Source organism: Hemicordylus capensis, chromosome 2 (genome assembly GCF_027244095.1).
Source record: "Hemicordylus capensis ecotype Gifberg chromosome 2, rHemCap1.1.pri, whole genome shotgun sequence".
NCBI classification, from domain to species: Eukaryota; Metazoa; Chordata; class Lepidosauria; order Squamata; family Cordylidae; genus Hemicordylus; species Hemicordylus capensis.
The window spans coordinates 87,074,163-87,090,092 of record NC_069658.1 but is presented as its reverse complement, the minus strand read 5'-3'; the positions used below and the strand labels follow the sequence as shown (position 1 = coordinate 87,090,092).

At 43.4% G+C, this 15,930-nt stretch overlaps 1 protein-coding gene across 1 annotated transcript in view; it reads right to left on the bottom strand.

Moving 5' to 3' along the window:
* CHSY3 (chondroitin sulfate synthase 3) overlaps positions 1-15,450 on the bottom strand; it is a 141,906-nt gene extending 126,456 nt beyond the window's left edge. The window contains exons 1-2 of the mRNA XM_053300929.1: positions 14,073-15,450; positions 9,067-9,350 (exon numbers count right to left, since the gene is read on the bottom strand). Coding sequence (XP_053156904.1) covers positions 9,067-9,350; positions 14,073-14,853 — 1,065 coding nt within the window. The 5' untranslated portion in view covers positions 14,854-15,450. The remainder of the gene's footprint in view (positions 1-9,066; positions 9,351-14,072) is intronic.
* Positions 15,451-15,930: the final 480 nt, after the last annotated feature.

Genomic DNA, 15,930 nt, shown 5'->3' with positions numbered 1-15,930 from the left:
CCCAAAGCACGAAGGTCATCCCAGATGCCCAGCTAAAGCAAGCAGGCACCTATATTGGGCAGCAATGATATTGGAAAGTGCTGGGGGCAGACAATCGCTTCAGTGACAACAAAGGCATCATTTCATACTCCATGGGAGGAGGCAATGGTAAACCACTCCTGTATTTTACCAAGAAAACCACATGGCTAGACCAACAATGCCTTTAGATTAATTCTCTTTTATTTGAAGTTAACACTTGCAAGGCACATTCCAAACAATTTCACATATGCAAATGAAGAAAATGTATTGTGATCACCAGAAGACTGCTAGTTACTGGAGCAGAAAGCTGTAGCACTTGTTCAAGCTACTATTAACTACAAATAGCTCTTTGGAGATATAATGCTTCATAAATTAAAAGCATGGGTTGGAAAGAAAATCATTACTCTAGCACTACCCTTCTGCAAAGAAGACAATGTGAACAGAAACAGATTCCAGAAACCACAATCAAGTTAACATAGAAGAAAAAGTTCACTTGCAATATTTTAGTATTTATGGATGTTTTAGTTTTTAAAAATGGATTATGTGGTTACAATGTTCCCTTGAATGGAAAAACAGACCTGAAGAATCCTTAATTTTAATGTTCAAAATTTTAAACTATAGGCATAATTAATTAAATATGAAATATGCTGGGGAAAGAGTTTATTCCTTAAACCAATGGATAAAGAGTTCATGTCACACAAGTGTATCACTCCATTTCCCACTCCTGTGCAGGCTTCCCTACTCTACTTCCTGGCTTCCCCTAGCCATAGTTTGCCATGACATTCAAATTGGCAAGCTACAATTAACACCTTGCCTTCAGTCCACAATCTGCAAACCATGTCAAACTGTGCAAGCAGTTTACACGGGGTGCCACCAATCACCAAATCATGGTTTGGCATAATGTCTGGGTTGTACCTAGGAGTTTAATAAGATCTGCAATGTTTTGTTAAGAAATGACAATTTCTGGAATTCCACATCATATTAAGTAAGAGGGCACAACATTGCTCTAAAACAGAAGGCAGATGTAGGACCAAAGAAATAGATCAAGTTGTAAATATAGCCCTTTATGTGTATTTTGTTCAGCCAGCCTTCACTATCATTTTTACATACTCTGTTCATTCCTTAGAAGTCCGGCAATATAACAACTGAATAAACATGTGCCAAATTCTGCTGTTTTAAGGTTCTAAGAGATGCACAAAGGCACCAGTGAAACATTTGGCTCCATGTTTCACTTAGCCTACTGCTCTTTAAGTAGCTAATAGGCATTAAAATGGATTCTTGTTCATTAGCAATTTTACTAGCTCAACTGGCTCACACACATTTAGCAAATAAGCATCAGCTTGCCTAATAGTGCAAGATATTCATCTATTACAGTTTGTAACTAATTTATTGTAACCCTTATACCAATGAATACCTGCCAGAAAAGTCAATATATTTATGTGAATCAATAATTAATATTTACCTAACACATATAAAACTAAGAAATATTAGGGAACGCCACATAGGTTTTTAAAAAAGGTCACAGAGAACATTGTAAGCTGAACAACAGTTAAGTTTTTGTGTTGGTGATCTTCCCCCCACCCTGCGCCCCACTAAGGTACAGTTATGCATTCTTTAAGGATTCAAAATCCAGTACTACTAACACAGTATAGTACTTGTGTGGTCATGCTGGATGTCTGGGAAAGGATCCAGAAAATGAGAAGTAATAGCAGCTTGTCAGAGGAATGCCGAATTGAACCAATTTGGTTAACCTAGCATTGACAGAACATACCCTTTCCCTAAACAAGATTTTTTAATGACAGTTGCAGAGAGAGAAAATGAAAGCTACTTTTACAAAGTAAACTTCAAGGAGGTTCAGTTCACATAAAATGTCACAGCATGGTTTGCACTAACTATAGAGCCCCCTTCAGGTGCTTTGTGTACATTGTACGTGGTTACAACAGGAGTGTGACAACAAGCCATGCTCCCCCTGTCCGCCACTTCCTGTGCTGATGTGCTCCATAGCCCTCTGCAGGCATTAATTGTCCTCAGGTATTGATAGTATATACAGTAAATAACACCGGAAGAGGACTTAATTTAGAATTCAAACTATAGTTTAAGTTCCAAACTATAGTTTATAGCTCCAAATGCACAACAGGCAAACAATAGTTTAGAGGAGTTTGTTTTATATCCTCTCAGCATTCAGGTTCATTCATACAGTCATAAATTAATTCCTGTCTCCATGGTGCAGCAGCCCCTGGATGCAGAACTACAACTATGGTTACCAATTGTGACATCATGCCATACTACAGTTATCACAAGACAGTCTGCAAACCTACTTCAAACCATGGTTTATAATTCTGGTTTGCATACTGACAACAAACCATGGTTTGCCAATTCAGGCATCCAATAAAGTCATAATTAAGCTTCCTTAAAGATGGAGTTTATCAAGATGTCTGAACTGAGCCACTGAATTCTCTTATTCAGGTTAGCTTTCCCAATATTGTCTTTCTCACAGATTTAAGGTGCATACCACATATAAAGACCCATTTAAAACTGGAAAAGTCACTTCAGAAAGGGGAGATTGAGAATGGAGAAGCAGTGGGAGTAGGGACTGTTTAACCATTTCGCAACTCCAAATAGCAATGCTACCAAAGCAGTAAATATACACTTGAAGCCCTGTGTGAGAGAAAACAATATTAAGAGGAAAAACAGTAGATGCCCCTACCCTTGCCACTTCTCAGCTCTCAATCACCACTTCCAATGTGGTTTTTCCGATGTTAAAGTGTGTATAGCTATACAAACGTTTATTTAACATGCTATTTAGCCCTAGGTTTTACACATTTATCTCTCCATTGTAAAATTTACTGACAACAATGTGTGTTTTACGTTGGATGTGTTGATCATTAATTCAATATCACATTAATTCAGTCATTCAAGAAAGTCGTTCCCATAACCAGCAACAACAGGGCAGGAGTGGGGAATCCCGGGTAGAGAGGCTCGTATGGAGTCTCAGGACGCGCTCTTGCCCCGGCTGCTCCAGAGCAGGGCTGCCCCATTCTTTAACCTTGCATTAAACCAAGGTGAGGGGGCAAAGCCCCATCTTACCACAACAGCCTTTATTGTTTGTGTGTTCAGAGCTGCTTGCAGTATCTCCCAGCAGCTCAGCTGGCTCTCGAGCAGAGTGCCACCTATAGAGTAGCCAGGAAGCTGGGAGCTGCTGCATTAACGTGGGCAACCTCTCCACTGCTCATGCAATGCATTGTGAGATACTGGAGGACTTCCTCCTTCAGATCCCTCCAGTACAGATCTTCACGCGCCAGTTGTGTGGGCACGTGGTGGAGTGCAGGTCTTTTAAAGGAGACCCTTTGCTCATGTGTGGGAAGGTAAGTATACTCCTGCCTTCAACCCATCCCTCCCTGGACCCAGAGATTTCCATCTTATGAACAACCTTAATATCACAAAATACAGCAATGTGGTTGAAAGTCAGTACAGAGCTTTAGGATTATGGTGTTGCAGCAATAAAAGGACTAAAAAATGTTGTCAAAGAAAAGGAATCAGTAAAAAAAAAAACTTTTCAAACAATTTGATATTATTTTCAAATGCAGGGATCCACCAATTTTATCTGAACTTTGTACTTAACCCAAGAATTTGTGGTTGTCACAGATAGGATCTTTATAAAAGTTCACATTGAACTTCAAAGGCAAGAACTTCTAAGGCTCAGCACAAGGTAAACGATGCTCCCCTATCTGGTCTTGTGGTAGCAAGCAAAGTGTCCCCTTTGCTAAGCAGGGTCCTCCCTGGTTGCATATGAATAAGAAACTGCACATGTGAGCACTGTAAGATATTCCCCTTAGGGGATGGGACTGTTCTGGGAAGAGAATCCGCATGCTGGCATGCAGAGGGTTCCAAGTTCCCTCCTTGGCTTCTCCAAGACAGTCACAGGGCTGAGAGAGACTCCTGCCTGCAACCTTGGAGAGGCCACTGCCAGTCTGTGCAGACAATACTGAACTAGATGTACCAATGGTCTGACTCGGTATAAGGCAGCTTCCTATGTTCCCTCCCCAGTATCAAGCATAGAAGGGCTCTCCAGAATGCACATAAGCCTGGCCTCCTCTTCTTCCTCCCCAATTCCTGTCAGCACAAAGAAACACACAGCACATGAGCTGTCACTACACTCCACCAACACATCTCCTCTCCTTTCAGCCTAAGCTGATAGAAATGGGATGTGCACATGTACACAGTGGACAGCAGCAGCTCTCATGCTTAGTGATTCCTAGAATCTATTTAAAGTCCTAGAGGAGATTCTTCCCGAATGATGTACTTTTAAGACAAACAAATAATCTGCAATCACTTACTTTAGAGTCTCAGTGAAGGTCCACTGAGAGCAACAGAATCATTTCAGAATAATTGCATTACAGATATACATGTACAGCCGAAACCAAACACAGCTGCAGTGCCACTGTTAAGACTAATACCTAATTCCAAAGTACTCACTTAGAAGTACCATTGACATAAATCAGGTCTATAGATCCTAAGGGGTGCTTAGGATCCTTTCTTTAGTGCCTCCATAGCACTGCCAGCCAGCCAAAATAGATTAAAATGTAGGGTAAATGTCTAAAAGTAGTATTTCCCTCCCAAATGGCAGAGACCTAATTAAGAGGTTTCATTGCAATCATCATAAAGGTGAGGAAGGAGTTTCCTGTATTACATTTTAATACATTAAACTGTTTTAATAAATTAACAGAATTTAGATATTTAGAACAAAGACATGTCAAAAGGTTTATACACAAAACTTTTTTTTTCAAAAGAACACAGCACCCTTGATTGACGATTTCTGTATCATGCACAAATCCAATTATTCTTTTGCATTTTGTCTTTAATGGCACATGGTGTCTTTCACTGGCCTATTTAAATTGATTTTTTCCTGCTTAATGAGACAGTGACACAAGGGCAAGCATATTTTAATACTAAACCACCAGTCACAAAAACTTAGATCATATGCATAATAATAATTACAACCCTTTTTGCTATCAGTGAACACTGCAAAATCTAGAAATGTCACCAAGTCAAAAAGCTACAGAGATCAGCATCTTGATCCTGAACACATTTACTGAGATGTTTCTCTCAATTTCAGCAAAAGGTGTGTCTAATAAGCATAAATAGGACTGCAGCCTTGGGACTCATTTTCATAACTATTTTTAGGTGATAAGTTTCAAGTAGATAGAACACAGTTGGAATTTTTCTTGCTCTAAGTGTATGAAGTGGACATGTGATTATGCCACCACTCTCAAATCTGACTTAACCCACCACGGCAAAGTGGAAAATGTCTGACATGGTATAATGTGGCCATATGGCATAAAATCAGGAAGCAAGCTTAGGGTGAAGCAAACCGGCAGTTATAGTGTCATGCATCTGGAAAGGAAGACTTCTTGTGGTCTTTCAGACAAGCACACTTCATCACCTAAAAATGCTCATGAAAAATCATTCCTTATCTATGTAATGTTTATATTGCAGTCAGTCATGTTGACTATCGTAGACCATGCATTCTATTAACACAATTGAATTTTACAATTGTAAATACATGACCTCTGGAGCACCAAATAAATTAATTCCATAAGCTGAGTGTTTAAAATGTACTATGATTCAATTGCATTACTTGTCTCTTCTACTGATATTTCTACGTTTTTAAACCATGCCATAGTCAGAGATGGAGTTTTGTTTGTTTGGCCATGCCATGGTCAGAAACACCTTTCAGCAGATCCAGTGAGGTTTTTTTTTTTTTTAAATTACTTTTTTGTTTATATAGCATGCACTAACTATGCTAAACCATAAGTTCTCTTTTCCATTCTCTCCATTCAAAAGCTGCATATCATGCAGCTGAAGTTCAGAACAACTGGTGGAGAGGAATTATGTTAGGAAAAACCCAAGCCAGCCTGGGGGTCCAAAAGTTGTAATTCCATTTTTTTTAATCATGGTCAGGGTTCCCTTGAAGGCGTGCACACATGCGCGTGCTCACAGCTTTTTGATGCCCACTCAGTTAATTTTAGATCCCGCTCAGGTTGAATCAGGAAGGCCCCATTCTGAATGCATGTGCGCACACACTGCCTTGATACTGCCACCCAGAACAAAATTCATTCCACACACAGATTAAAAAAAATTAGATAGAACACTAATCATAGTCTGAAAGTCAGCTATATATTTAAAAAAAAGATAAAACCTATCACACTCAATGCATGTACACACACACACCATTTAGGCTCTTAGGGGGGGAAGTGCATACACACACGCACACAACTCCCAGTGTTTGAAAGTGCACACACACACACATTCCCAGTGCTTGAAAATCCTACTGATTTCATGTACATTTCACTGATGAATGCAAGCATTTAAGATATCTCATAAGAACAGCCCTGCTGAATCAGGCCGAAGGCCTATCTAGTCCAGCATCCTGTTTCACACAGTGGCCCACCAGGTGCCTCTGGGGAGCCCACAAGCAAGAGGTGAGGGCATGCCCTCTCTCTTGTTGCTGCTCCCCTGCAGCCGATATTGAGAGGCATCATGCCTCTGAAGCTGGGCTATATCTCTTTATATATCATCTTTCTACCAAGAGCACTCAAGGCAGTGCACAAATATAAAATCAAAGACCCCACATACATAAAACAAACAACAATATTACTTAATCAGCGGAGCAACAGAAAAGAGAAGAAACTCAACAATAAAATAAAACCAGCAGGCCAAATTCCATAGGCATCTCAGTCTAAGTCATATGCCCAATAGAAAAGACTGGTCTGAACAAACCAATCTGCAACGGGGTGAAGAGAGAAATAGCTTTTACAAAGTGGTAGGTGCAGCTAGTTGGGAAATACTCTCACTATGTTGATTTCAGACCTAGATTACCCTCTTCCTCTCCAGTGTTGAGCTCTAAAAAGATGAATAGCAAACGCCAGCTGTGTAGAACACCAGTTGTCTAGAGCCATTTACAAAGCCTTCTTCCATCCCACCCCAATCTCCAGAGAATAAGGGGTATTTGGTTCAATGAGCTGTAGTGGCACTTCCAGTTTGCAAATTAACATGGCCATGGGCAGGGCAGGCAGAAGCATAAAGAATCAGGCAGCTATATAGAAGGATGGTTAAAATTCTCTATATACCCTGAAACCAGAGGTGCTGTTATATCTTTGAGTCTGTGCCTCCAATATTCAATTCATCCATATGCATGCCTTAATTTCAATTGCAAGATCAGGCTCACACAAGGGTGGGGGGTTGCCAAAGGACCCACTGCAACTTCTGCTATAACGTTACATCCGTCTTCACTCTTAAGCCAAACGTGGATGTAAGCAGACTAGAAAAGTGAACACATTGGTGGAATACATCACTTAAAGCAATGGAACTTAATTCCAAGTGACAGTGCTTATACTAGTTACACGTTGATCCTAAACTTGTATGCGGAGCATGATATTAGGATGCTATACACTGTATTATAAAATGCCACACCAGAAAACCCGCTACTATACTATATCCTACATACCACAAGACATTTAAATAATTTTAAGTCTTTCTACCCTTCTATAGGGACCAGGGAAGGCCAAAATATTGGTTCTATTCAGTTTAATAGCAGAAGATATTCAGGCAGAGCCAGAATGCTTTCTTTTGAGGAGGCAGCGAGGAGGAATCAGGAAAACAATGGTCTGAATCCTAATTAAATGTCTGTTGGCTATAGTTATAACTTGAATAAATATGCCTAAATTATTAATACACAATTTAATTATCTCTGCAAGTCAAAGCATATAGCAGAATGTTTATAATAAATGCATTTTATTATGTACAACAACAGAAAGCGCTGTCTTCAGCAATGTATGCTATAAGTAGAACGGGGAAACCCAGAGGTTTTTTTAGGGATAAAGGTCCATCTCTTTTTCTTGCAGGTATAATTAGCAGATATTTACTGGTGCACATACCCTTCATTGTCAGTCACACCAGCACCCTTACTACAGACATTAGGCTCATTCACACCATGATAAATAGGGCAAGAAGTATCATGCCCAAGTTTGGGAGCTGTGCGTGCTCCTGTTCTCTGCTCATGAAAATAAGGTAGAAGGCAGAGGGGAGTGATCATCTGCAAGCACCCCACTGGGTAGGGATGTGCACGGAACCACGGAGGCGCGGTCCGGCACTGGGGGGAGTGTGGCTTTAAGGGCAGGGGGTAGTACTTACCCCTCCCGCTGCTCTTCCCCCTCCGGCACTCAACTTTGCTGAAAAGTTTTGGGGGTGGCAAAGTTCCTCCCTGCCGCCCCTGCCCCCATCTTTGTCTGCAACAAGTAGAAGTTGGTGCTATGCATGCACCTGTCGCTGCGACAGGCACACACGCGCCACGACGGGCACATGCGTAGCGCCAACTTCTACTTGTTGCAGACAACTTGCATGGCCCCAGACCGGTTCAGGCACACTCCTACCACTGGGTAGAAGGGCCCTGTCCTACCTAGCTGCTGGATGAGGTAGGAGAAAAAGCTCGTGTCCATGCTTCTCCTACCCTATTTATCATCGTGTGAATAAGCCTAGTGTGGTTTTGGTGGCCTGCATTGAGTTCTAGTCCCAGAGGACTGTGCTGAAGTTGCTTCGGGCACATGCTGACCTCAGCATGGATAAACTTTTCATATGTCATTACAAAGGCCCAGTTATGCTTAGCTGCAGCGCTGAACTATAAGCCAAGCAACACATATCATGTTCCAGTTACATTCACACAGCCTTCCCAGCGCATGCTACCTTACTTAAAAGTTAGCGTAGGCCAAGTATTTGGGGGGAGTATAAAATGGAGCATTCAGTTGATCCCTTTATTAAATAATCTACTTGCATCCAGTGTTCTCTCTGACGTGTGCACATGCTCACACACTTTTGTTGCCCACTCAATTTTAGATCCCAATCACACTGAATCAGGAGCATCCCACTCTGAATGCATGTGCATACCCACTGCCTTGATACTGAACAAAACTCATTCTGCACACAGATGAAAAAAGACCATTGCTTGTGTCTATATATGAAAGCCATCATCATTAATCCATTATTTCTTACCTCATAAGACCAGACGCACTGAGTTCCACCAAACCGCCGAACACATCGGCCCACTTCTACATCCTCATGCGTCGTGTACATTTCTCGAAGACATTCTCCTATGTGTGGCACCATTCTCCTGAGAACTTCACGGCTGAAAATCATTCCAGGCCCGCCCATGCAGAAGTTCTCTCCTGGCTCAAGACCCAGTTTTCCAAGTTCTTCAATATTTCCCAGTCCTGTCTGCCCCAAGTAGAGAGGTTTACTGCTGTTCAGTGATCTAAGGAACTCCTCCAATTTTTCTCCTATAAGGAGGAAAAAAGGATTTACATTATACCAAGACATGTATTTGATCACATCACAACTATGCTTTAAGCAGCTTACAACATATTGCCAGTGGCCACAATCCAGCTATAATCAAAGGCAACTAGTTTCCTGGATGCAGAAGCATATTTCCATTTGCATCAAAATACATGTCCAGCCAACACAATTGGGCTCAGATGAGCATCGCAACAATGATCAAAATGTGCATCCAGATACACATCAGCAACATACATGGAAGGCTATTTATGCACATGGATTATTTTGATGAACTGGGATGATTTTTTTCAAAAATGCCCTGCACATTCATGGAAACAAAAAGTCTTTCTATACTAAAAGGGTAGAAGGAAGAAAGGTTGTGATTTTCAACCAAGAAAACAGACTGAGTTAAGCTACAGAATTCTTAAACTCAAAGGAAAACAAAAACAAAAACTGAGAAATACATTCAAGGACATTAAAGAACTGAAGGTTTTACATATAAGTTCCTAAAGCAAAATTCTGTGTTGATGGAAATGGAAAGCCAACATGTAATGCTACCTGTGCACATACAAAGGGTAATATGAGGATGGACTGCCACCCTTAGGCTGCAAAGCTGAGTGACGCAAGAAGCTCAGCTGTAACATTTTGAAAATGATAGCTAATTCCCATCAACCTCAAATTAAGATCTCCCTAGTGTGTACTTGAAACTGTGCAAACGGGCAGAATGTGGAAGGATCATTTACTTTTGCTGGAGAGGCCAGAAGATAATGATCCTGTAGAGTAAAATCAAATAAGTTTACAGTATCTTTTTGTTAAATTTGCTTTTAGCCCATGGCATTTGTTGATCCATGGCATTTGTTGAACTGTTGAGAAATAGTTCTGGGGATCAATTGCAACAAGAAACACAATCAACATTCTTTATTGGATTTATTTAAGAAACATATCCCTGGGACTGCACTTTAGTTCACATACAAGAGGAGCTAGAACACAGAAGAATCAAGATCAAGTCATCTGCCCCGAACCTTATCTCAGATACATTAGGAGCTAATTGTGATTACTCAGCAGTAGAAGGTTTCCACAGTATTTAGTGATGAGTCACTGCATCAAGTCTAATTCCAGGACCGAGAGAGACCTGACAAGCAGTGACTCAAAATTAAGACTCCAAAGGCTCAAGAAGTGTTATTTATGAAAACAAAATAAATATGATTTAAACATTTAAATCTGTCTAGATTACATATTGGAATATATGTTAAAGTACATCCTTGCTTATTTACTATGGCTGTGTTCAGCCATAACATAAAACCATGGCTTATACTAACTCTAATAAACCAAACCATTATTTGATCTTCTAGACATATAACTATGATTTAATGCTGCTTGTCCGCTTTTGTTTCCCATCTCCTCAGAACTCGGCTTCATAAGATCACCACTGCCTAAAGCAGTCTTTTGGTTTGTGAATTCACACATGAAACCCACAAACCAGCTTTAAACCTTTAAGAGCTTTAGATCTTGGTTGCAGGTTCCAAACCATCCTTGGTTATGAACAGGCTGGGGCTCAGATAACACAAAACCATGGTTTTCCATTATGTCTCAACGTAGCCTAAGGGCTGCTCAACTTCGATCCGCCTGCAGATGTTGGCCTACAACTCCCATCACCCGTCTAATGGACACTGTGGCTGGGGATGCTGGGAGCTGTAGTCCAAGAACAGCTGGAAGGCCCAAGTTGAGCAGTCACACTATGCCCATCATCTTCTTTAAAAAAAAAAAATCATGACTGTGTTCAGATCTTAAAAACTTCAAGAGAGGTCAGAGAATGGCTGGAAATGCCATCCAACATGCTTGGTTGCCCAAACTAGATGCCTGGTGGACTTAAAAGGGTACATTCCCAGCTGATCTTAAGAGCTCATTAAGGAGCATCATGAATATCAGTATTGTTTCTTAATACTGATACTCCTGAAAACCTTAGAAACAGCCAAGCAATCTGAAAGCAGCTTCAACCAAAGACTAGCATTTGCAAATAAAAATACATGAAACCCATAAAATCTGGGATATTGGAGACATTGACATTTTGCTGTCTTAGGGACCTATAAACTCTTCCTTCAAGTGTTTAAAGTAAACTAAGCATTTTTTAAAACTACATTTGGGATTGAAGCAAATACCTCAGACTCATTAATCCTATTAAGAAGAAACTTATCAATGTTCCCTGCTACTTAGACAAGGAGGAGATTGATTATGTTAATGAGTATATACTTCAAGCACATCCTACTTTGTACAATGTTCACAGTGCTATAGGCACTAGGATCTTACAGATTACTCTGACAGCAAGCCAATTAACTTGGAAAAAATAAATATTTAAGGATAAGCCTAGTATTTGGCAATTCATTACATTAAAATGATGGTTATGGTGGAAACAAAAGAAGTTGAAATCTTCTTAAAATAAGATTTCCATGCTAAACCTACCAAAACAAATTAGATTAAAATTGGAAAATGTGTTATATTGATGTTTTGAACCCACTGATCAGTGTGATTTATTCTACACACTTCTACTGTCTTGCCTTGTTAACTTGTTTTTCCTTCAATCTGCCTCAATCCATCCATATATCCATCCACACTTTCTCCATCCATTTCATGTTTCAGTCCACTGCAGCTTATGAAGTAGGGTCTTCCTTTTCAAAAATAAAAAATAAAAAAGCTTCTGAAACAAACTTGTTAGTCTTTTAGGTGCCAGTAGAGTCTGTGCTTTTGCTATAAATCAAATATCACAAAGGAATCCTATTGTCATCAATATGCTGCAGATCAAAACACTACAATGCAAATTAAAACAGCAAATCAGTGTGATTTGGAAGTCAAGTGTTGGGAAAGAAAAAATGAATCCAAATCATCCACCCACTGCAATTACCTTGAGGGGCCAGATGCTACTTTATAGCAGTCTGATCCAATCCCTTGTGTTAAAGTTAATGAATATGGTTCTTCTGGTTGTTGCCCCAGCTTTTCTACTGCCCACTTTAGTATAGGCTATTAAAAAAGTTGTAACTATCCCAGAGCAACTGTTGTGAGGACCACTGCCCTATCCTTAGAGAGGAGAGCTGATCTTGTGGTAGCAAGCATGGCTTGTCCCCTTAGCTAAGCAGGGTCTGCCCTGGTTACATATGAAAGGGAGACTAGAAGTGTGAGCACTGTAAGATATTCCCCTCAGGGGATAGAGCTGCTCTGGGAAGAGCAGAGGGTTCCAAGTTCCCTCCCTGGCTTCTCCAAGATAGGGCTGAGAGAGATTGCTGCCTGCAACCTTGGAGAAGCCACTGCCAGTCTGTGTAAACAATACGGAGCTAGATGGACCAATGGTCTGACTCAGTATATGACAACATATTCCTATGTTGTTCCTATGTTCCTTGTAACTTGTTCTGCGCCTTTGAGACAAGGCAAATAAATATCTAAATTAGTAGCAATAATGTGGGGGGAGGGTGTACATTAAACATTTCTATATGTCAAGATCAGAGGGAAGATAGAAGTTTTTACTCCAAATTCCTTTATGTGACAGCTCTCTGCCAAAGAAGAGGAGTATTTGAACCCTGGCAGAGACTGATAGATCTAAGCAAAACTCCCGAGTACGGCTGCAGGAATGTGGGGTGCGCTCACCACCAGAACCACTGGAGATTCAGGAAGCAAGTCACATGGGGGTAGCAAGGTTGGCGTGGGCCCAGAGACATGATTTTAAAATGCCCCCCCCCCGAAGCTCATCATCCTAAAAGATTTTTTTAAAGGTTTTGTAAATTGTGGACAATGCAAGTCATTTAATGGTACTAGAGAAAGACATGCTGTTCTGGTAGCTCCAGGTCTTAACACTCACATCAGTTTTGGAGGATGAATATAACTGAAGGAAGCCTGGGCGGGTGCGCAGCTGGGGGAGCCAGTCATGTGGCTTGCCTCTGGGGGGCCTCCAAGGCTGTGGGCCACCAGTCAACTGTCTCCCCTTGCCCTATTATAGGTACACCCCTGAAGTCACACTAGTAGCTCTTTGTCCTTCTGAATTTGGAAGACCAGCAAAAAGGTCATTTACTAGGGTAACTCTCTAAGAAACTTATGCAGATGGGCAAGGGCAGAAGGCTGTCAGAGGCAGGTGGGATCTAAAATACCTTGTTGAAACTGATGCAGCATGTTCAGGTTTGCAAAGTAGACCAGCATGAGGTTGTCAAAACTGACACAGACTGTACAGAACACTGGGCAGCAGAACAGCATCTATTTTTGTTCCCTTGCAGCAGGATCATATGCATGGTTCCCCAACCCCCAAACTGAGTTCAGTGAGATTTGTTTCCTGATAAAGTGTGCATAAGGTTGCAGCTGTAAGGAGCTTTCGATGGGACAAGATTCCTTTGTGAGAGGTCTAGCAAACACATAGAATCCATACCTGTGGAACCTTAAAGACTTAACTAGTTTGTCTTACCAGCTTTCCTAAGCTTTTGGTGCAACTAGAAGTGAGAGCGAACGATGCCTTTCAAACAGGGCTTAGTTCTGAAAATGATATGAACAGTGAATCAAGCATGTCTGGAAGTTCTACACGATAAGCCTGCTAGCCCCTCGAATCACGGACACGTATGGGCTGGCTGTACTTTCTCAGTGGCTAAGCCAATGCACTCTGCACGTGTTCCGAGTAACTCTCATTTAAGGCTTAGAACTGACAACCGGTGCCGGGACTGCAAGCTAAGCCCTGCCATCCACGCCCCCCTCACCTTTAATGTAGACGTCGTCGTCCGCCCGCATGAACCACTCGTACGTGTCCAGGTAGTGGTCGTGCATATACTTGAGCATCATGAAAGACTTCTTCTGCGGCGGGTACGAGTCGTCCACTCCGGGCAAGGCGACGACTGGTAGGGGCTGCTCCCCGGGCAGAGCAGGCGGAGGGAGCGAGCCCTGGCTGGAAAAGAACTCCACCCGGCCGGAGATGGAGCGCGCCCAAGTCCGCTGCACAGCCAGCGCTCGGCTGCCCAGGTACTTCTGGGCGGTCATCACCCCCACGTAGAGAAAGTGGCGGGTCTTGGCGCAGCCCCGGGCGCCTGCATAGTCCCCGCTGCCGTTGTGGTTGCTGCCGCTGCCGTGGCGGCCGGCGCCTTTTTCCTCCTCCTCTTCCTGCGGGGCTCCTTCTCCAGCAGCCGCAACAGCGAGACTAGGCACGGGCTCTTCCTCCGCAGCGGGCGGCGGCGGCGGCTGCTCCCTCTCCCACGGGCTGCTCCTAAGGCTGGCGCCCCCAAGCCCTCCAGCGGCCGCCGCCTCCTCAGGTTGCAGCTGCCCTTGGCCCCCGGGCAGCTCAGCCGCGCGGCCGTAGAAAGAGCAGAGGTTGTTGCTGCCGCCGCCGCCGCCGACACTGGAGGAGCCGCCGCTGCTGCCACCGCCTCGCCTCTTCCTCTCACTCAGCTCGGCCACTTTAGGGGCGATGAGCCAGGAGGCGACGGTGAAGCCCAGCACCAACCCCAACATCACGCTGAGCCAGGGGCGCCGGGACCGCGCTGCCATGGTGGTGGGCACGGGCTGGGGCGGCCAGCGAGCAGGGTCCCTCCCGCAAGGAGACGCCCACCGAGCTGCGGGTCCCGCCGCCTCCGCCTCTTGCTCGTCACACTTCCAGACCCCGAAGGCGTGGCCGCTTTGCGCCGCAGCGGCGGCTTCGGGCTGTTGCTCCCAGTGAAACTTCTCTCTCACCGGCGGCGGGCAGCTCTAAGAGGGAAACCGGCCCGTGCACCGTCGGGCTTTGCTGGCAGCACCTTGTCAGCGCCGCGGTGCTGGTCCCTCCCCGTTCCTCCCACTGCTCAGCCTCCTCCAAAGAAGGGCGGCAGAAGGAAGAAGAAGAAGAAGCGGCGACCGCCGCCGTAGCCTGGAAGGCAGCCTCCGCTCGCCGCTCATCCCGCTCCCTCAGGGCCGCCGGCGGTTTCTGAGCGCCTCACTCAGGAGAGAGCAATAGCAGCAGCCCCCACCGGGACAGCCGCTGGAACGCGGTGGAGAGAGCTGAAACACAGACTCCGCCTGAACAACCTCTCCGGAAGGAAACTCTTTTTTCAGTGGGGGCCGCCCCCTTTCCCCCAATAACTCTCGCTTTCTCGTGGACCTCCGTGCACACGCGAACTAGGCGTCCCATGCTCACCCCTACTTTGGCCACTTCTCCTTCTCTTCTTCATCCACGTCTTGGCTTTTCAAAAAGCACGTGGCGGGAGGGGGGGAGGATTAATTTTTCGTCCCCAGTTTCGAAGGGATGGGTTGAATAGAAGGATGAGAGGGACTGAAATGAAGAAGAGGAATGCTCAGAGTATACCTCTAGGCACTTTCAGATGGGATATTTTGTCCAGGGTTATCACACCTTTTTCATTTATGCCATACAGTTAGTGTTGCCAGCATTTCATTGCCAGAATGAGGGACACAAGTTTGGGGCTGTGGGGCGGAGTGGTGTATGCAATGGTAATCAAGCGCCTGGGTATCAGTTATATAATTCAAAAATGTAAATGTTATTGAATGAATGAATAAATAAAATAATGCTATTGGCTCCTTAGAGAAAGAGCGGAATATAAATGTAAAAATAATGAATAATGCCAGCATTGTTGT